We start from the raw sequence: 22,425 nt of genomic DNA on the forward strand, positions 1-22,425 counted from the left end.
TCTCTTCCATTGACAAATGGTGTGAATAATCAAGCAGAGCACGGGAATGAAGGTACAGTCAGCTATTCCAAGCAAAAGCAAGCAATTATACAATTTAATTCCTAGTACACAGGGCAAACAAACCCTACCCACCCACAAAGCAACCAACCTCTCCCTCCACCTTCCCAAATTCAATTGTTTTCAATTCCAAATGCTGGCATGAGGAAGCAAAAAGACAAAGGGTTTGTAATTGCTTTAGGATTTGTTAGTCACTTTGAGACATCATGGGGAAAAAAACCCTCAATTTTCTCACCATACAGACAGTAGATTACAAAATTTAAAAATTAAAATTACAGGAACCTGGAAAATGGAATAAATGGAAGTATACTGAAACTGTTACCAAATCTGTATCTCATTCCCAGGTGAAAAATGACAGGGGTGATAATTACACATCACACTCCTTTATAGAGTTGTTCTGAGGAGCTGCCAATTAATGACTGTAAAATACTCTCATGCTATAATTGAGGACATGTAATAAGATAATGTCAAAAACAGAATAATCTCCTTTTTAACACAATAGAAACACTCCTTAAATAATGTCACCCTATCTGATTTATGTTTGAAATGGCATGTGACATGGTTAAACACATGGATTTAAGTTCACAGAAGAATGATAAGATTGCAACAACTGCATTCCTAGAATGACTTTACAGAGGAGACCCTATCACTGCAGTCTCTTTTATTACTTATTTTTAACTTTTTACTTATTGTTTGCTATAACAAATAACAACACTGTACACCCTGCATCTGCATACGATTACCTAGTCACTAAAATTCTGTGCCTTTCCAAGATTATGTGCTGATATAAACACCTAGAGAAAAAAAGAAAACCTAACCCAAGCAGCTGGGCAAATTCAGTAGTAATGCGCATGCTCAGCCCTCATCTAAATGAGGTGACAGTATAAGAAGTGTCTTGTGACAAGAGAGTATGTGCTGCTGTGCAACTCCATGCTAAAATAGCAACACAGCAATGCCACCTGATTCCATTCCCTGGAAATCCAGGCTTGTAACTGAAGCCAAACATCCACCATTTAAACAAAGCCTGTATTTTTTGCTTTTCTTGCTTATGGTGCTATTGCTAAGTTAATATCATTTGGGCTTTCATGTTAACTTTGTCTGGTCTGCCACCGGATCAGATTTCTGAGGTACCCAGTGACCTTTCCCTATCATATCCAAATGCTACAGCAATTTAATAGTGTGTGAACAGTTTAGCAAATTTTCAGAAGTAAATAATACAAAGTGTTATAAAAACAAATAAAAAATAAATCACTTACATATGGAACTTTGACATCATCCTGCAGAAATAAATGCGTAACCAGGCTAAACTGAAATCAGGGGACTGCAGCAAGTCATTACCAACTGCAATAAAAGTAAGTTCAAAGTTTTTAGTATAGCAATCAGAATACCAAAGAGACAAGAACCAAGCCTCATTCTTTCCAAAGTCCCTAACTTTTTTTTACCCGTGGAGACTTAACATACTTGTTAGACCTATCTAGGAGAAGTGATACATTGGTTCATTATTTACATGCTTACTAATGAAAGCTTTTCCAACAGAACTTAAAATAATTATGCCGTCACTGAGCAGTAGCTGTCATGAGCAGTAGCTTGTACAGAGATAATTATATTTTAATATCTTAAATTGCTTACTAGAAAGTACTATGCAGAACTCTGCAATGACCAAGTACAGCATAAGTAAGCTGAAAACCCTTCAGAATGTTCTTTCTTTCGCTGCTGTAATGGAACATTAGCACTTGCCCAGTGCTCCTTCACTAAGCTATTGCAGTAGCTCATGCTCAAGCACAAATTAAAGCGCTCTCTGGGTTTTTTGCTTAAAGTAAAATCTATTACTTGGAAATAAACATGTTTCCTTATTCTCCCATGCATTTTTGAAGACTAAATGTTATGATAAATACACCCTAATCTCAAATCTGAGTACTCTTTTTTTTTTTTTTTTTTTTAATAATAAAGCTGGTATTATTAGAACATTTTCTTCATTTACATTCAAAACAATCTAAAATGAAGCCTTCCTCTGACTCTAGGCACTTTAACATGATCAATAATATAACAAAATCCTAGCAGCATTAGAATAATTATTTCAACAGGAAACTAGCCATTCAGACCTCTACTGATACTCCTTCTATCCTTCATCATGCTGGGAAGTAATTTTATTTCTCCTTCACAAAATGGTATCAAACAGATGTCTTTTGCACAAAAAGATGACCTGATTCAAGCTGCTGCAGATGACAGAGAACAAGTCCCACAGCCCTGGAGAATGTCCTGCCACCTGCTCCTTCAGTTATATTAGGAGAGGAAAACAGCTGACTGCTGATGACTCAAACTGGTCTCCAATTGTTTAAAGCTTTGCAAGGCAAAACCAGTACCTTAAATACACTCAGTAGACAGCGGTCATCCAAATAGATGCCAAGCAAGATGTTCTGCTTCAAAGACGAACTCCTGGTTTTGTCTTGTCACTTGGGCAGGATGGTCACAGCAGCAGCTGCAAGGTTGATGTATTCTGCACCTCACTTGCCATTGATTCCCACAGCTGTCATGTCAAATTCTTACAGCCTGTGGGAATGTGGCTGTGATTAGGCTGGTTTGCCAGGCATCCCTGAAAATGCATGCGTTACGGGTGTCATGCTCAGATGGCACTTGTGTGGTAACCTGAAATGTATTCAGAACATCTTTGGGGCCAGCTATTGCAGATAGGACAAAGAAACACATTTTCTGGAAAAGTTCCATTATGGGGTGCACCCCACACTGCAATCTAGGAGTTCCCACTGCAATCACTTCTTACCTTAAATGTGCAAAGGTAATTTAAAAGCTCCTTCAGTAGTAAGGTTACATAATGTTCACACCAACAGTTCAAAGTAAACAAGTTTCAACCACACACAAAACCACTTTCTGCTTTTTCAAGTTACCAAGTACGTACCAGAAAGATATCTCACTTCATCATTTGTAATCACTGCATTTTTTTCCCCCTGTACAGTTATTCAGATCTTGTTCCAGAATTCATCATCAAGTTAATTAACAGCTTTCAGTGGTTCTGTGTTTAAGGGGAGATTGTTTGTGGCTTGACTATGGGAAAATGGCGCAAAAGAAGGCAGCAGCTTGTTTTTCAGCTCCTGTCTTCGCATTTGCGGCTCAACAGCCAGGGAAGCATGTAGATTAGGAAGCACATGTACCTTGCAGGATTAGCGCTGCACATTTCTCAGAGAAGGCAGAGAAATGACAACACACCTTACGTTCTCAAGATAGAAAAATTGATCATGTACCATTTCCATGGTGGTTTTTTTCATGTTTCTCTGCCAAGCTGCTGATCTGAAATCTTACATTTCATTCATCTCTCTTGCAGTAACAGCCGCTCCTCCATTGATAATATAATTGTTTATTATAATGCCTCAAGGGAGGTTAAGGCTATAGGATGCAAACATATGCAACATACAAATATATATAATGTAGAATATAGGAAATTTATCAGGATTCATTTGGTGCATTGTTATCTGAGTATTCTGGGTAATATTTCTCCAAGAAACATTTTATAATGTGAACATCAATTACGTAAAATTGCCTCAAGGCCAAGAGAATCAGAATGCACCAAATGGATTTCTTGTAAGGACCCATTCCTTCAGGAATTTAAATGAAAATGCAGATAAATTTTTCCAAATAATCCCCAAAGTGTAAATTTAAGAAGCAAAAGGTCAAAAACTTTAGAAACTGTCTTAGTAAGTATATTCCACAGCCAAAAACTTAATTTATATCAGCTTTTTTACGGCACATAAATATTTCAAGGCAAAATAAAAATTTATTTTAATGCTCACGGTTATTAACAAAATGTCTGCTTCTGGCATTTAAAATTTAAACCATGATGGTCCCATTAGATTAACCCAACACTATGTATATGGTGGACCATCAGATTTCAAGCTGTATTCATCCAATAGATCAAGCATAATTTCTGCTCAGCTAAAAATAATTTTCAGAAATACGTCTTATCTTTAACAGAAGACATAAAACGATGGAAAATACGCAGCTTCTCTTGGGAATGTGTTCTGGTGGTTAACCATGTAAAAATGCGTGGTTTATTTCCTATTTGAATTTGTCTGGCTTTTGCCTCTGGCCATTACTTCTTATTATGCCTTTCTTCAATAGATTAAAGAGCTCTTTAATATCCTGGATTTTCTGCCAGGAATATTCTTATACACTACAATTAAGTCACCTCCCAGTCCACTTTGAGATAAATTTTAACAGCCTGAGCTCTTAAAACCTCCAAGTGTAATGCATTTTCTCTAACCATTAGAACATTTTGCTTCACTCTTATTTTCCAGCATGCTTCTTAAAATCTGAAAACCAGAACTGTATGCACTATCCTGTGGATGACATTTTTGAGCCCAAACATGAGAGGTAAAATAAAGAGGTTTCTTATTCCTTTGTTTATACACTGATTAATCCTTTTCTGCCATAGCCACACACAAGACAGCCCTTATCTGATTGCTTACTTATTCTGACCCCTAAATCCTTCTCAAAGTCATTACCTTCCCAGGCTAAAGTCTTTTATTCTCCAGTTACAGCCTCCACAGTTGGTTCTGAAGAGGCAACTTTATAGTTTGCTGGATTAAAAAAGTGAAGTTTGAGTGGGCTGCTTGTACCAACCATTCTGATCAGTGCCCCACCTTCACCATTATTCATGACTCCATTAATCCTGGAGTTCAATTCTTGCAGCAGCAGGTTTAGATCTGCTTCCAGATCATTGCTAAAATATAGTACAACATAGAACCTACTCCTGGAACGTCTTCAGACACTGTTTCTTTCAACTAAGCTCTTCCTCTTCTTGAGATCTGGCAGCAAACTCCATTTATGTGGTTTATTGGCACTGCATGCACCCAATGCTAGTAACAGTATCATGAAGCACTAAGTCTACCTCTTCAAAACAGTGTTAACATCTGTTTTTTATGAAAATACTGTGTAGACTTATGTTATATTCTTTAATTGCAACTTTTTATTATTTAAGTTCTATATCAGATGCTCTATTTTGGTTAAGATAGCTATTAAGCTAACCAATCATTTGGGTCATATTGCTCACTCTTTTAAAAACGGCAGCACCAGAGAGCACTGGTGACTGAAGCTTGCATTTCTCATGGCATTTCTAGGATGGAAACCCCAGCAACGGTGGACTTCCAAAGTACCTGACTGCAAATGCCCTGGTCCTGCTGAACTTTAAGCCATGCACACCGAGCCAAGGAGGCGTGGAACCTCCTCCCGTAATGCCTTGCAGAACCACCTCAAGTGCCTGTCAGCTCTGCATCCCTGTGAGTAACTCACCACCCACACAGCTAAACGGCCTGTCTGCCACGGTCAAGACCACTCACAGTCTCTGTCCGAAACCAGCTCTCCTGCTCATGTTTATATCACCAGATTCCTGCTTCTGGAGTCGACGCGGGCAGTGGGAGAGAAGGAGGAAGAGGAGGGCAGGGGCAGCCAAACATGGGCCTCAGAGTGCTGATGCCAGACGGTGGCTGAGGCGAGGGCAGCAGCGGCTCACCGTAAGTGTGAAGGAAGGGCAACCGGCTCGCTGAGGACCGAAGGCCAGGCTGCAACCAAGGAGAAAGAGCCACCACTGCGCTCACTTGTGCACCTCACGCTCGAGGCCGAGGCACGCCGCCCGCTGCCTCGCGCAAAGCAGAGCTCTGATTGGATCCCCATTAGCAGAGAGGCGGGATCGGGAGAGAGCAGCTGCCAATCCGCGCTGCGATGAAGTTTTCCACGGGGGTCCCCGTGCCCGCCAGCGGCTGGTGTGCGCATGCGCAGCGGTGTGGTGTTGGCGGGGGGCGGTGTCGGGCGCGCGCGCGCGTGAGGGAGAGTGAGCGAGCCGGGACGGGAGCGACGCGGGGAGCCGGGCTGAGGCGAGGGCGGCGGCGGCGGCGGCGGCGGCGGCGGTTCCTGCCGGGCGGTGTCCGCGCTCCGTGACGCCTCGCCCTCGAGCGCGTTTCTCCTGAGGGAACCGTTCTCTTCCCCGCCGCGCGCACGGGATCTCCCGTGCTCTCCGCCGCCCCGCAAGCGAAGCCCCCTCAGCTTCCCGTCCGCCTGCTCGGGCAGCGCCTAGCCGCCTTCAGCCCGCCCCTCGCGGGCGGCCTCGTCCTCCAGCTATGGCTTTCTGCCGGCGCCTGTCGCGGCTGGCCGCCCACCTGCAAGACCCACAGAAAGTAGCCGCCTTCCAGCGGCTCTGCGGGGTGGAGGGGCCTACGGGCTGGGCCCATGCGGAGCAGCGAGCCGGAGCCCGTGGTCCGGTGTCTAACGGCAGCCCGCCGGCCGCGGAGCGGGCGGGAAGGCAGGGGCATCCCACCGGGAACGGGACCGTGCCCGGTGGGGCGGGTCCCCCGCAGCGGTGGAGGAGGAGGCCGCGGCGCAACTCCCTCACAGAGGAGGACGGCAGCCAGGAGTTCTCCACCCGCAGCCGCTTCCTCTACTATCTCTTCAGCCTGGGCACGGAGCTCGGCAACGAGCTTTTCTACATCCTCTTTTTCCCCTTCTGCATTTGGAACTTGGACGCCTGGCTGGGCCGGAGGCTTATCATCATCTGGGTGTGTGTGATGTACCTGGGGCAGTGTACCAAGGATGTCATCCGCTGGCCGCGGCCTGCCTCCCCGCCTGTGGTGAAGCTGGAAGTGTTCTACAACTCGGAGTACAGCATGCCCTCCACTCACGCCATGTCGGGCACCGCCATCCCCCTGGCGCTCCTGCTGCTCAGCTACGGCCGCTGGCAGGTAATGCTCACCTTCTTGCCCTTCAACCAGTGTTTCCCAGCCCCGTGGTATAGGGATGTGGCAATGTGGCAGACCTGATTTCTTTTTGGAGGGGAGGTGGCTGAGTGAGGTTGGGAAAACGTGAAATCTGTGCTTTTTTAATTTGTTCCCCCATCTTTTCTTTTTTTTTTTTTTTTTTTTTTTTTTTTTTTTTTTTTTACTGTTTCTGTAATCCACGCGAGTGCTCAGCTAACAAGGCCTATTCTAATAATTCTGTCTTCGGAATGAAAGTTCTGCTGACTTTGCAAACGGTTAGGTCAGTTGCATTAAAAGTCTGCGTTAACAATCTGCATTTTGTTCTTGTGAGTTTTCTTTTTTAAAACTTCTTGTAGGGTGAGTGCTTTGCACAAAGTTTTATAAGCATCTGATGTTTCTAAAGGCGTTTGGGTTTGCTGACTGAAAACTTCGTGAAGAGACAGCCTTTTTTGCTGATTCTTCTTTATTTTTACATCACTTTGTATAGTTAGACTGTAGCTTTAGACTTTTCTTTAAAACGCTTTTAGTCTCATTACCCATGAAGTGGAAATGACTATTTCTGTTCTGAGGAGTCCATATATCTTCAGGTGATTTTACTACTATTAATGTACTAATAATTAGCAGGAACGGATAATCTCTGATCTTTTCAGCACCTTCATTTAGCAAAATTTTAACATCTGCCTATTACACTTTGGGTTAATAGATGAAATAAGACCGTTGATCATCTGAGGCATTTGCTTCAGCGCTTGCTGTTTGCAGTATGAGCAACAGTAAGAACTCCAAAGAAAGCACAACATATATTCTGCTCTCTGAATCACTGCCCCAATGAGAGAGAAGGCTTTCCCAGGCAACAAATGTTCAGTGCAGGGTTTTGAGGGTGCTATGTGTGATGTTTAAGAAGTTATGCAATAAGGCTACTGTTGTTAATGTTTACAAACTCTTACTGTAACACCTGCCTATTTTAAGTCAGATGTTTGTCATCTTGGTAGAGAGAACTCTCTTTTTGAACTTTCCTCGGGGGCTGAACTCTTGTCTTCCCAGTTACTGCTAACAATTACCAATTCTGTGCTGTTACAGCGTGACACTTGGTGGTTTTATCTCAGCATATGGAATGGGCACCTGAAAGGAAAGAGGTAGTTGAAAGTTACAGATTGTATTTTGCTTCTCTTTAACCAAAGTTAGTACTGCAGGGTGATACAGCGTTCCCAAAAGAAAGCTATTAGGGATTTATATTCTTTGCTAGGAAAATACAAAGTATCACTCTGCTAGAGTTGAGCAGGCATCAGATATAATGCCATGTTTTGTGGGTGTTTGAAATATGTATTTGTAGTTCTGTCAGTGAGATACTTAATCTTCAGGTTGTTGTGTGTCTGTTTTGGTTTTTTTAAATGACTAAAATGGGAATGCTTGCTTATTACTTGTTAGAGATGTAGGGCTGATGCCATTTGGAAGAATGAACTGGATTTCTGTTTCTTTGCATGTGGGAAACTTCATTAAGTAGTATCACGATTGGCTTTACACGGACTGTTGTCATGCGTGCAAAGAAGAACCTGATTTGATTGCTCTTCCAGTACCAGCAAACTGACAAGGTGTGAAATGGTATTTTTGCCAGTGAGCCACGTTAGATCCTCAGCTTGCCAGCCCTGCAACTGTGGTCTGTGAAATACTGTGCTAATTGACTAAACATATTTATAATGAATGCATATTAAGAAATCATCAACATTGAGTCTTGTTACTCATTTAGAACCATGCTTAAGAAATGAGGAAGCAAAATGTTTGAGTCTTAATTTTAATTCCTTCTTCCTACGAAATGGCTATGAATAACATAACTCTCTGAAACCAACTTCTACTTTTTCAAAATATTCATTTAAGAAAACAACAGCCTTAGTATTTTAAATTTATTTCCAAATATTCATCAAAAGTTAACCTATGGCATGTTGAGTATCTTTTGATTTACCCCTAAAGAGAGTTAAGCTTCCATCTAATGCTGCTTCTGTTCTCCATATTTTACTTGCACTGAAAGAGAGCAGAATCTATATGACAACTTCTCGTCACGCTTTTCTGGAAATAGGTGGAGTTACTGACTGACCTCAGAACTTCTTGGGAAACTATTAATAATAAAGAAGCTTTTAATAACTGTTTTTTATTAAATTATACATATTAATAGATACGGATGATTAGATTTAAACTTGTTGGCAAATGTTTGGGTTCAGTCTTTCTATATATTCCATAAAAGCAAGCATTACACTGATCGTGATTATGATGGGTCCACATTTTAAGATTGCTTGTTCAGAAAAGTCATGGTGGAGCAAGACTGAGCATGAATTTGACCAGATACAGCTATAAGTTTTGTGCAGAGACTTTTATTCTGGAATACAGGTAACTTTAATTGAGTTTGTCACTGTGAAATTTACACTAAACCAAAGAAAGTCACTCTTGCTGTAAAAGAGGTTAACTCCAGTATGAAGGAAATCACTTTCCTGTATTGCTTATTTGGAGTTTGCTTTCATTGAGCTACGACTTCCTTCCTACTACTGTGTTTCTATCAAAGACAATCTATGAGTCTTTCCTTTGAACAGTAGAACAGAGCAAATCTGTTGTTACTTTTCTATGTATGGCCCAAATTATCTATTTAAAACCAACACTTTTTGACTCCACTAGGTTTAATTTTAACCTGTTGAATTGAGTTTGTGCTTTCCAAGTTTTCAATGCCTAACAATAATCCTATTACAACTATTTTCCTTTCATGTAGTATTCAAAAAGTTTTTGATTATACAGAGAAAAACTAAAATATTTGCTTATAAATGCCATTGTTCCAGTAAAGTATTTTCAGCATTAAAATATTTTAAAGATGTTTGTGGCAAACTTTTACAATTAGACACTTTGGACACAGGGAGTATGCAATGCAAATGACTTTCAGATAAACATGTGTTAAGGGAACCTTCAATGGACTGTTCTGTCCATTCTGGAATATAAATTTTCAGTTTTTCATTGTATCATAAGAGCTTGCCTGAAACTTTGATTCTGCTTGCGTAATCTGTATTTATTATTGTTAAAGCTCAGCAGAAAAACCACTTGTTTCAAAGATGCTTCAGTAACCTTGAAATGTAACGTGCATGCCAAAGGCTCTTGAGAATTTAGGAGTGTTATAGATGTTAATATTTTTTTTTCTGTCATTGAAGCTTTTATACCCTAAAAGAGAAGGGCAAACTCTTAAAAGACAGTGAGGTTGTAGATCTCGATACAATGTGGGAAAAAGTATACCTTCATCACACTGGGGAAAACCTGTTTTCTTTGACATACTGACAGTTTGAGCCAGGCTGGTTTATATCATGTTCTCAATGGGGAGGAAGAGATATGGTGTCAGTTGCTAATTATCTACAAACTCTACAAAAGCCTCAGGCTGAGATTACTGGAAAGAGTATCTTTTTATATTGTATTTGATTACTTTGAACAGCTGATTTCAAATAGATAGCACTACATATTTTACTAGAAATGCTGCTTGAGTTGATGGTACCTGAATGTGTCATAACCCTACTGTTTTATTTTGAGGAGAGAAAAAACAACAACAATAAAAAAAGAGACACAGAAAATATGCTTTTCTTCCAGAGTACCTCCAGGATGCAGCCTGGCTCTAGCAGTAGCTGTCCAGGTTATGAAGTGATGAGTTAACACTCCCTCCTGAGCTCTGCATTAATAAGCTGAGTCAGGAACTGCTGATTCTCACTGTAGGCCACTAAGCAAACTTTAAGTTGATATTCATCAGGAACCCAGAACCTTGACTGAGCAGTAGCTGTTCTCTGTATTAACCAACATTGTTTGAATGGACTTACATTCTGAAGAAGTTTAAATATGACAGCATTGTCCTCCCTATGTGCTTGTCTGTAAATCCTATCATCAGTGACTGTCTTTCCTCCCCACTGATGATAATGCCAACCTTAATAAGCACTACTGCTAAACCTGCAGTCAAGTGCATCTGCTCTGTAATGTCTTGACTGTCTAAATGGCTAATGGCTGACTTTGTCTCTAAATTGGAGAGACATCAGTTTGATAGATGGACCACTCAGTGGATAAAGAACTGGCTGGATGGCCACACAAAAAGAGTGGTGGTCAATGGCTCAATGTCCAGCTGGAGACCAGTAACGATCCCCTCAGGGATCGGTGTTGGAACTGGTGTTATTCAACATAGTTGTTGGTGACATGGACAATGGGATTGAGTGCACCCTCAGCAAGTTTGCCGATGACACCAAGCTGCGTGGTTTGGTTGATAATGCTAGAGGGAAGGGATGCCATCCAGAGGGACCTTGACACACTTGTGAGGTGGGCAGATGCCAGCCTTATGAAGTTTAACCATGCCAAGTGCAAGGTCCTACACCTGGGTTGAAGCAATCCCAGGCACAGCTACAGGTTGGGCAGAGAAGAGAGTCAGAGCAGCCCTGCAGAGAAGGACTTGGGGGTGTTGGTGGATGAAACTTAACATGAGCCGGCAGTGTGCACTCGCAGCCCAGAAAGCCAACCGTATCCTGGGCTGCATCAAGAGGAGTGTGACCAGCAGGTCGAAGGAGGTGATCCTGCCCCTCTACTCTGCTCTCATGAGACCTCCCTTGGAATATTGTGTAGAGTTCTGGTGTTGTCAACATAAAAGGACATGGAACTGTTGGAACAAGTCCAGAGGAGGGCCACGAGCATGATCAGGGGGCTGGAGCACCTCCCGTATGAAGATAGGCTGAGAAAGTTGGGGTTGTTCAGCCTGGAGAAGAGAAGGCTGCGTGGAGACCTCATAGCAGCCTTCCAGTATCTGAAGGGGGGCTATAGGGATGGTGGGGAGGGACTCTTCATTAGGGACTGTAGTGATAGGACAAGGGGTAACAGGATAAAACTTAAACAGGGGAAGTTTAGATTGGATATGAGGAGGAGGTTCTTTACTGTTAGGGTGGTGAGGCACTGGAATGGGTTGCCCAGGGAAGTTGTGAATGCTCCATCACTGTCAGTGTTCAAGGCCAGGCTGGACAGAGCCTTGGGTGACATGGTTTAGTGTGAGGTGTCCCTGCCCATGGCAGGGGGGTTGGGACTAGGTGATTTTAGGGTCCTTTCTGACCCTCACGATTCTATGAGTGACACACCTAAAAGTATTTTTCAGTTTTTATTTACTTAGTGATTTGTTGACTCTATCCTTAATTCTAACTGTGTAAGACTATCACATGGTACTGCATGCAGCACCTGTCCAGAAATCTTTCATCTGCACCATTACTTCTATCAACCAAAGCTGATGAATCTAATCAGAGGAGGTGGGTTTGAGAGGATCTGTTTTGGGATTTCAGAGGGATTTGCATAGTTCTGTGATTCTGAGATTGACCATTACTAAATATTACCTATAGGATTGTCCTTCCGTTCTTCCATTCAAAAGGCTTATTTCAGATCCCCACTGGGAATGAGGAAAAATTGGTTGTTGGGGTTGGATGAATAGTATAATGACAGTGCTATAGTGAGAATTTTACAGGAAGTGGGCAAATCCTAGCTTTAAGTGTCTCTCCTTGCTGAAAGGCTTGTATAATCAGTAAGGCTGATGTGATGATAAAATTGGAAGCTACAGATAGGAAGCCATCTCTTCTGTACAAATCCTGTGTGTAAGAGCAAGTACAGATTCTTTTTGGAAAGAGATGCTTCACCTCAGAGAAGTCCAAATGGATTTTGGGTGAAATACTAAAATGTTGTGAAGAAACTCAGGCAAAGAGATGTGTGCTTGTCTAATTGGTTTTCTTATGAGTGTTTCTTAAAATAAGCAAACAAAAACTCTTCCGACATGAAAAGCATTGCTGAAGGGGTAATCTGATATCCTAGAATTGCCCATGCACTGAAGAGCTCTTGAGCCAGAAAGATGGCAATTTGAAGGGTCAGCACTTGCCTTGTCTTGTACGTTTGAGTTAAAAGGTCTTCTTTTGTGGGCCATATTAATGTCTGTAGTTCATTTGTAAAGGAAGCTGGGAAAAGTTGTGTGGCCTGTTTGATTTGATTTGGGTGCTCCTAAATGTTTAAAAAGAGCATAGCCAGTTCATACAAATCTCATGGGGAATCTCTGCCAGAGGTATGCAGCAGCCTGCCCTAGTAAACTGTGTTGATGGGCATTAAATATATTTTTCAGATTTTCATGAGCAGATCTTTAATTAATGTAAATGATCCTGGGGGGGGAGAATATGTAAAAAATGCTGTAAACTTAGATACGGTTTTTGAAAAGGAGAAGATTCAAAAGAAATCTTTCTCATGCAAGTTTTTCCTTCTTAGTGGATTGTACACACGCAAAGCATTCCTCATGCTTTCAAATAGGATGTGCTGATTAAGCCTGAGCAAACTTCAGTTTGCAGGAAAACTAATTTTTAGGTGTTGGTGGCATAAGCAGAGCAAGCTGGAGGTGATTCTTGCTGGGTGTGTTCAGGGAGGGATTTTTTATTTTTAAGGATACAAGTAAGAGAAGTAACAGGCTCCAATTCCTATTGTCACTCCTTAATTTCTTTTCAGAAGATGCATAGCAGAAAAGTAAACCTTTTAACTCCCTGCAGGGCTGGTGTTCAAAGCTTTATCTTGAAATTTAAAGAAGAGGTTCTTGCAGTGACATGTAGCATTCTCAAACTTTTATGCTTTTTGATGTTTGTCAGTGGAAGAAAGAAGGAAATAATTGATAAATGTAAGTTAATCAGTGTTACTTATCACTTGGCCTCTTTTGAAAAAACAGGGATTTGTCTGTATCTTTCCTAAAATGACTGATAAGTGGTCTTTCCTCTTTAATTATCCTCTTCTCCCTTCTTTTCTGCTCCTTCTACAGAATCATTTATATGCTTTGCTTTTTGTATGACTAATGCAAATACATAACCCAAATATCTTCTTAAAAGCATGATGCTTGGATTCTTTCAGTGAACTCTTTCAGTGATCCAAGTGCTGCTTGTGTTCTTTCAGTGAACTCTGGCCCAAAATAATTGTCTCAAGGTGAACTTCTGAGTTATCATATGATTTTAAAAGATCATCGAGTAATATTGTAGAATATGGAAAATGTTAGAAAATAGTTTGGATCCCTTTGTGGATGCTGGAAACTTCCCCAGTGTAGAATGTGCTTTAAAAAAAGTAAAGAAATGGGCATCTAGAGTTTATTTTCAGAATGTTCCATTATGAAAGAAGGAATTTTCTGACCTAGGTCAAAGCTTTTAGGACAGATTGTTTCCTTATGAGCATTTTGAAACAATGGTTATGTTATTAAGACTCTTGGCAAAAAGTCAGATGAAGGGGAGGGAGGAGGATAGGCAGTTGAGGGAAACACTTTTGATGGGATCCAGTCAGAAGCTTGCAAGCATGTTTTGGAGAGTGTAATCAAATAAAATGGGGATTTCCTATTGAAAACATAGAGCATAAAATTCTGAAAGACTTATGGGGAATAGTTTCACTTCCAAATAGGACCAATTTAATGCAGTTTCTTTGATTAACAAGATTCTGGATATGGGAACAAAACTGAGGTCTGAGAGCAGATGAGTAGTTGGCTCAATCAGCTTTATTTCTAGCTTTTTCTTTAACTTAATATGTGAATTTAAGAAATCAATAAACCATTTTGTTGGGTTTTTGGGGGATTTTTTGTTTTGTTTTTTATTAAGATGCTTGGTGATCTGTCCATTAGTCACACATGCCAACACGTGGACACTTTTCTTAATGGGTATGATGCCTTCAAACATTTTAAAGCCAAAATGTCAGCAAAGTTATCTTTTTAATATCTGTGTTGAATTTGTGTCTGTTTCTGATCTCTGCCTTGCTGCAATTCCACCTGCTTTCACTTCATAGTCTAATCTTGTAGTTGTACTACATGCTTATGTGTATTATCAAAGTTGTATTCTGGCCTTCAGGAAAATGGTTGTGCAAGCCAGATATCAGCGATTTGATCTAATATGGAATGTGGGTACTTTTCTCAAGGAGAAGTAGTGACAGGTAAATACTGGGTTTGAGCCAACATGTGATTCTGAAGTTCACATTAAGTGTACTATGCAAGTATCTTTATTTTTGCATAAGATTAAGATTTTCAGATCACAAATTGAGGTTTTTTTCCTTAACTTGGCAAAAAGAAAGCAGTATGCAGTTCAGTAAATACTCCCCATACTAAAAATTGTTGGGGTGGCATGATAGCTATGGAGGTATTATAAGGAATTTTTGAGGATATACATGTGATGCTCTTGAGGGTATGGAGACAGGGTTTGAGATATTTATGTCTGAAAAGGGTTGTTTAAGGCACTGTACTAATAGAAGATATTTGATATTTAAGGGGATTTCTTATGCCTGGGCAGTGGGAGGTTACAGATATACATTGAGTATACCATGGTTGTATATATGCAAGATACATGCAGTTAATCATTTCTAGGTGAAACAACATGTAGAAAATGTTTTCTAGTACCTCGACATTGCTTTATTTTCAGACAATAATCTGAAAGTAAATTTATGGCATCAAGGTGATGTCAGCTTGGCATGCTGCTGAGCTGTCTTCTTGCTGAGCTAAAAGATGTGTGGGAGTGTTTGTTAATATTCTCCTTTAGTCACCTTGTACACTTATCTGTATGTGTGAGGACAAAACATGTGGTTGCCTTATCACCTGAAGGCAGATTTTTAAGCAGGTGCTGCCAGTTTGGTGTCCTAGCAATTCTTGAACCCAATGGCTGCTTTTAAATGGTATGAGTGAAAGCAGGCCAAGGAGGAGGCAGGGTATTTGTGAGCTTTATTTGTGTTTAAGTAGGGGATGGTTCTGCTTGATTTCTAGTGGTGTCTAAGGAGGCCAGTGAACTCTGAAGGCCTGAAGTGTATGTGCAGCTTTATGATGCTCTGCAGCGGGGTACTGGGGTTGTGGGAAGAAATTCTGATCAGTAATGCAGGGAAGTATGGATATAGCATGGGGAGGAACCAGGACAGATGAAGGTTAAAACCTTCTTTAAGTGAAATTTTATTTCCGTACTTCATATGAAAAGATGTCTTTAAACTGATAGCTATTTTACTGATTGGTAAGTAAGCTTCAGACATAAACTGACAGTTGTCTAAGTGTGCTGGTTATGTAGTGGGGGAGCATAGAAAAGAATGGTTTGTGTGGGAACTAAGCATAAAAATACACTTAACTGTTGTATTGTGGATTATTCCAGAGGAAATTAGAATAATTGTTTGGTTCTTCTGCTTTTTCATTGTGGACAACCCAGCTCAGCACACTGTAGTGAGTAAGTTGTCTTGGTGGAAATAAACTGGGTTTAGGACTTCTGTGATTATTATTATCATGCATTAAAAATACCATAAATCAGCATGTATCTAATACTGCGGATACATTTGTGGACAGGTCATGCTAAAGCTATTTCAGTACGAATAATTTGTCTGGGTTTAAGTTAAAAAATCTTTTACTTTAAGATGATATGAATTAGGGTAAAATGTGTAATTGGCTTTTTATTTGTGATTCAATAAGGAAGTGTTTGAGCTCTTAGATACAGATGCTTTGCTACAGAAGAACTAAACTAGCCAGTGTTTTCAGATATTTTAATGGGTATTCTCAATATTATTAAAAATAGAATTAGAGTGAGATATGAGAGAGTCAAACACTCTTTTTCAACTTTTCTTGAAAGCTGGAGGTTCTGACAATTCCCTTCTTCCTCAAACACTCCTCCCTTGAGAGCTCCTGACTGAGAGTGAACATTTCTTTTACTTTTCAGAATTTATCTGACTCTCCCTGATGTTCACAATGACCTGTCCAGGACTCTTAAAAGAAGACTTCTCACATACATCTTTTCCTTCATACTTTTTAGAGTCTTGCTTTTTAGCTGCTGTAACTTCTCCCCCACCACGGTATCACTAGCTGCTACAGCCTGCTAAGCCTGACACTTTATGGGTCTTCTTGCTAAAGCTCCAGCTTGTTTCTGTCAGGTATTTCAGAAACATAGGAAAAATCTTTATTAAAAAAAATCTTATTCCTGATTAGGGCCTGAAAGCACAAAAGATGTGTGCCAGGAAACAAGAATGGGCATATAGTATCAAGTGATGCGCAAAACTGTTTGAAACTTGCATATGAACACATGTAAGTTTATTCTACCACCAAGTAATTGTGATGGTATTAATTTTTCTAGTCAAGAGGTCTGCATTGCTTCTGGAGTTACTAAATCTTCCCTTGCTACTCTCTCCCTGGGAAACAAGAAGTGTATCTTCCCAGGCTTTCATGTTGTGGAGCAGGTAAGGATGTGCTAGAAGCTCCTCTCTGCTTCAGAGAATATAGGATATACCTATCCCTCTATATACACACAGCATTTCTGCTTTGCTAGTCCTCAGGGGTGAGGGGAGAGTGGAGCAAGAGGTTGTGTGGCTGAAGTGTCTTCCTGGTGCAGGCAGCATTACTTGTACCCTGAGATCAATGGAAGTGATGAAGAGGCATAATGGTGTAATGGTGGTGCAGCACAGGGTACAAAGATTGCTTTTGTGCCTACTGCAACAATGCTGGCATCTGATGATTCTGCAGTTATGTCTTGAGTGTGACCTAGTTACTGGTGTATTGTCCGTTATTAGCATAATTCTGAAAGGCAGGAAACTGAATTTGTTCCTTCTTCATTTCAGTTAGCAATGAATCATTAAGTACGTAGTTTTGTTTAGGTTACAATTTGTGGGTGAATGTCATAGAAAAAAAGACATGTTGCTACATGAATTAAAGTTTAAACTAGATGTAACACAACCGTGAGCTGGGCATTTAGAACTGATTTTAATGTGAAATTTGTTTCTTATGTGAAGCATAAGATTCCCAATTTTCCATTAGTTTGAGAAAATTTCTTTAGGTTTGTCATGCTAATGTGCTCCTGGAGCTAAGAATTCAAAGATTGTTGGAATAATGTGGAAGACTTATAATCGCCTCCCAAACCTTTCACTGAAAAACTGATTTAGAAGCTTGTCAGTCTGTCAAGTGGCCTTCAGAGAGGATATACGCCTTTCTCCAATAAGATTAAAGATACTTTCTCTTATTTGTTAGATATTCTACCCTTCAGGTTACCCATGAAAGGAGCAAGGCAGAAGGCAAGAGAACTGCCTGCAGTTCTTAGTTTGTATTCCAAGATTTGAGTACATCAAGACTGCCTGTTTCTATTGAAAATGCTTATCATGTAGGAAGTGAAGCAGTTTTGGAAGCATGCTATTTTGTCTTGTGACTGCTTCTTTTATAGACTAATTATTTTTAATACTGAAAGGAGGAAGCCATATCCTGTCTTGTACAATGTTTTGCAATATGGTAGTAGAGAAAGTATTTCATAATGTGTTGCAAGATGTGAATTGGCACACTTTTATCCAAAACCTAAGAAAGTTAAAATGTTAAGTTTCTGCACATGCTGATACATGCTGATTAAAATGAAGTGTTTTGTTTGTTCCTGGTAAACAGTACTTATTAATTTAAAAAACTATCAGACGATGGAAATAATTTGAAATAATTCCTTGATTATTTATGTTCAATAAGTATGGATTGCAATAGGAAACTTATATGGGTTTGTGGAGAACGAAAATGATTACTATTCCAGGAGTTTCATACGGATGCTCAGATATTGAGTCAGGAACTGCAGAAAGGAGTTGAATTTATTTGTAAATTGTTAGGAGTTCTTCCTTTTCAGAAGAAGGATGAAGCTACTAGATAGGGTATATTATATATATATATAAATAATAAATATATATAAATAATAAATATATAAAAAAATATATAATATATATAATATATATTATATATTATATATTATTATAATATATAATATATATAAAAATATATATAAATAATAAATATATATATAAAATATATATATATACACATATACAGGCTACTAGCCTGGATAATTGTTAACAATACTACAGTGTGAAACTGTTCTGCAGTTTATAACACAAGGCTTGTCTCTGCCCATATTGCCAATTTAGGTTCTCTTAAGATGGCAAGACTGACTGCTACTGAAATCTGTTAACTTCTTACTGCTTTGTCTGAGAAGATATGACCAAAGCCCTGAACTTTATATCCTGAATGCAAAGGAAGAGGACAAGGAAAAAGTTGAAAAATATTAATAATGTTTTGCTGTTAATGAAAAGTGGATTTCCTTGAGGTGGTCTAATAGGATTGGGTAGGCTAGGGCAAGGAAAAGGGTAAGCCTAAGTTGCATTAATAGGAATTAATTACATAATTAATTATTATAGAATTCTTAGAGTGATTTCTTTTAGATTATTTTTTTCCAAACTCTAATACAATCTTTCCACTTGTTTTTCCCTACCAGTATCCCCTTATGTTTGGACTGATCCTTGCATTCTGCTGGTGCTTGTTGGTTTGCTGTAGTCGAATTTACATGGGAATGCATTCAATTTTGGTAAGAAAATAATCCTGCTAAACTTCTATTTTAATGTTGTTCTAATTTCATAAACTTCCACCACACTTAAGCTTTTACAGTGCAGTAATTGTATATAGATCTTTTTATAGAATGGCCTACCATACAGGAACAGAATACTTGCATTTCTCCAGCAGTATGTGAGTACAATAACTAAAAGTAGATGTCAAACTTCTGTTAATTTATACTTTTCTTTCATAAACTCAATCCACAGCTGAAACTTAGCTGATGTTTCAGCTAAGTTTTGAAATTGATGACCACTAAATCACAGACTTAAGGTTTCCTTTGCAGAGTAGAAATAATTTTGCAGGATGAGAGGGTGGCTGTAAATGTCCACTCAGGTTCCACATCACCTACTCAAAGCATGTGTATTTCAGAGTGCCATGCCAAATGCTAGAGTTTCACTTACCAAACTTCTAAAACAAAATAACAAAGTTGTCATCCTTGAAAAAGGGAATTGCTTATTAAAAAGGATTAAAAAGAATAAAACTGAAACACAAATACAAGCAATGTAAAAACGGGAAAACAAGGTCACTATAAAATGGTAATCAGAATTTAAGACCATTAATAGGGATGGTTAAAGAGGTTTTTGAGGATCACTTGCTAGAAGGAGAAAAGTTAACAGAAAACAGCAAGCCTGGTAGTGAGTAGCTGGTTGATGAACACAGTGTAAAAGGAGCATATGAAAATAAGGCAGCTTGGAAAAACTGATTGACATATTTGCATTAGTGATTAGGAGGCTTCCCAAGTCAGAACCATCGTGTGGGGGACGGTGGGATGAACTGATATTTTAGATTACAGTGTCAGCTGATAGATAGTCTATAAGTCACGCAACAAATAGTGATTCATCATGTAGAGTAGGTTATTCAGCAGTTTCATATCTGATTCCTCTGTAATGTTCGAATGAATACAATTAACCATGTGTTACCTGTAATAAAATCAACTATGGTGCCTAAGTTGTGGGGGGGAAGAAGGAAGGGTTCAGGGTGATAAATATGGGAGAAAGCTGTTGTGGTTGCTTTTGAAATGAGAAAGTCTGATTTTCCTCTCAGTCAATTCTATTAGAGCTTTTATCAAGCATTCTATTAGTGGAAGTGAGTAAGAGTGATTCATTGAAGATGGAGCAATACAAATACTGCTGATACATGTCCTACACCTGGCTCATGTGGAAAAGTTGATAAATGTGAATTAAGGTAATCTGGTTTCTACAGCTTGGATTTCTAAAAAGCTTTCAGCAAATTCCCCCTTAAAAAGTAAAGGTGACAAAAGCTGCAGGTAATTCTGTGGAACTGAGTGATCAATCAGCAGTAACTGAAATTTAATGTTAAATTAAAAAAGAATTTGAGGAACCTTTTAATTAAGAAAAGGCATTTTAAAAACAATAATAAAACTGAAAATCAAGTATGAAGCCACAGAAGTTATCTCTTCCTCTCCTTTAATAGTGGCAAACAATTCTCCATTCTTGCAGTGTTGTTAATTCTGAAGCTGGAGTGGAAAGTCTAAGCCACTGTAATGCCTAGCTGCAGTGGTCCTTAGTAAAGGACCTTACCAGCTGTTGCTGCCAGTGTGCCTGTGTCTTGGCACCCAGGCACTCAGATCCAGTGTTGAGCTGTTACAGCAGACTCAGCTGGCAAAACTGACCTAGCTGGGCTAGCTAGTGCTGTGCTGGCTGTAGGCTGAGTGCCTGGATAAGGACCATTGTAGCCAGCAAATACAGTCATAGAAGAATCACAGAATGGTCTGGGATGGCAGGGACCTTTAAAGGCTATCTAATTCTACATCCCTGCAGTGAACAGGAACATCTTCAACATGTTCATGAGCAACCTAGATGAGGTTGTTCAGAGCCCTGTCCAACCTGATCTTGAATGTTTCCAGGGATGGGACATCTGTCACATCACTGGGAAACTGGTTCCAGTGTTTTACCACCCTCGTTGTGAAAAATTTCTACCTTACATCTAGTCTAGATGTACCCTCTTTTAGTTTAAAACAAGTACCTGTTGTCCTGTCACTGGAGGCTTTGCTAGAAAATCTGTAGATCTACAACTCTGACAATGGATCATTTGATCATAGTTCCATTCATGATCGTTCATGATCTGATTATGATGCCAGTGTCCTGTTAATAGGTGGTCAAATGCAATTCCTTACCCTTAACATTAAAAAGATGTAATTGTGGACAGTAAATGGAAGAAGAGGGGAATTCACAAGTTGCTTTTAACAGATCAGTGAGACTTCTCTTCTTGCTAAAGTAACTTGAATTATTTTTTGAAATAGTTATTACACTGAAACCGTATTTTTGTCTCTCTTCAACAGGATGTTATTGCTGGATTTCTGTATGCTATTCTTATCTTGGTTGTCTTCCATCCAGTTGTGGACCTGATTGATAACTTCAACTTAACTTACAAATATGCACCCTTAATTATCATCAGTCTCCATTTAGCCCTGGGCATCTTCTCTTTCACTCTAGACACCTGGAGCACATCTCGAGGCGACACAGCTCAGATACTGGGCTGTGGTGCTGGGGTAGCCTGTGGCTCTCACATTAACTACATGATGGGTCTAAATCTAGATCCTCCTCCCAAGACTTTACCTTTATCACTTTCCTCTCTCACTGTGACTGTGTTTGGAAAAGCCATATTGCGGTTGTTAATTGGAGTAATAGTTTTGTTGTTAACAAAAGTAGCGATGAAAAAAGCCACTATTCCACTGGCATGTAAAATATTTTGCATACCACATGACGATGTACGGAAAGCAAGACAACGCATGGAAGTTGAGCTTCCCTATCGTTATATTACGTACGGAATGGTTGGGTTTTCCCTCATGTTCATTGTTCCTTGCCTCTTCCACTTCATTGGTCTTTCTTGACGCAGTTTTATCACTTCCAATAGGGAGAACAGAGCTAGTTGCTTTTCAAGGAGGTGCACAGTCTGCTAAGGCAAGGCTAGTGAGCTTTGCTTTGGCAGGGTCTTCACTTTAACAGCAATACAAAGAAGGCAAAGCATTTAAAGAACTTTGCACATCTTTGGGTATGGTATGGGGCCAAAAGTCAAATATCAACTCACAAGAAGTGCTGAACTCTATAAATGCTCTGTCTAGACTTATTGCTGTAACAAAGTCTGTGTGTGTAATGCAATTAATGTATCTGGAATGTCTGTACCTGTGTATATTGACATTTTAACAGGTATGTCAGACAGCTGATCAGAAAGCTTCATTCATGACCTGTT

The 22,425-nt window shown here is 39.7% G+C and overlaps 1 protein-coding gene across 1 annotated transcript; it reads left to right on the top strand.

The window, feature by feature from the left end:
- Positions 1-6,182: 6,182 nt before the first annotated feature.
- SGPP1 (sphingosine-1-phosphate phosphatase 1) lies at positions 6,183-22,066 on the top strand (the record flags this gene model as incomplete). Its single annotated transcript, XM_080618780.1, has 3 exons — positions 6,183-6,800; positions 19,097-19,186; positions 21,515-22,066. 3 exons carry the CDS (start codon positions 6,183-6,185, stop codon positions 22,064-22,066), a joined length of 1,260 nt encoding a protein of 419 aa, XP_080474906.1.
- Between the last annotated feature and the right edge of the window lie 359 nt (positions 22,067-22,425).

Source organism: Psittacula echo (genome assembly GCF_963264785.1).
Source record: "Psittacula echo genome assembly, chromosome: 5".
Classification (NCBI taxonomy): Eukaryota; Metazoa; Chordata; class Aves; order Psittaciformes; family Psittacidae; genus Psittacula; species Psittacula echo.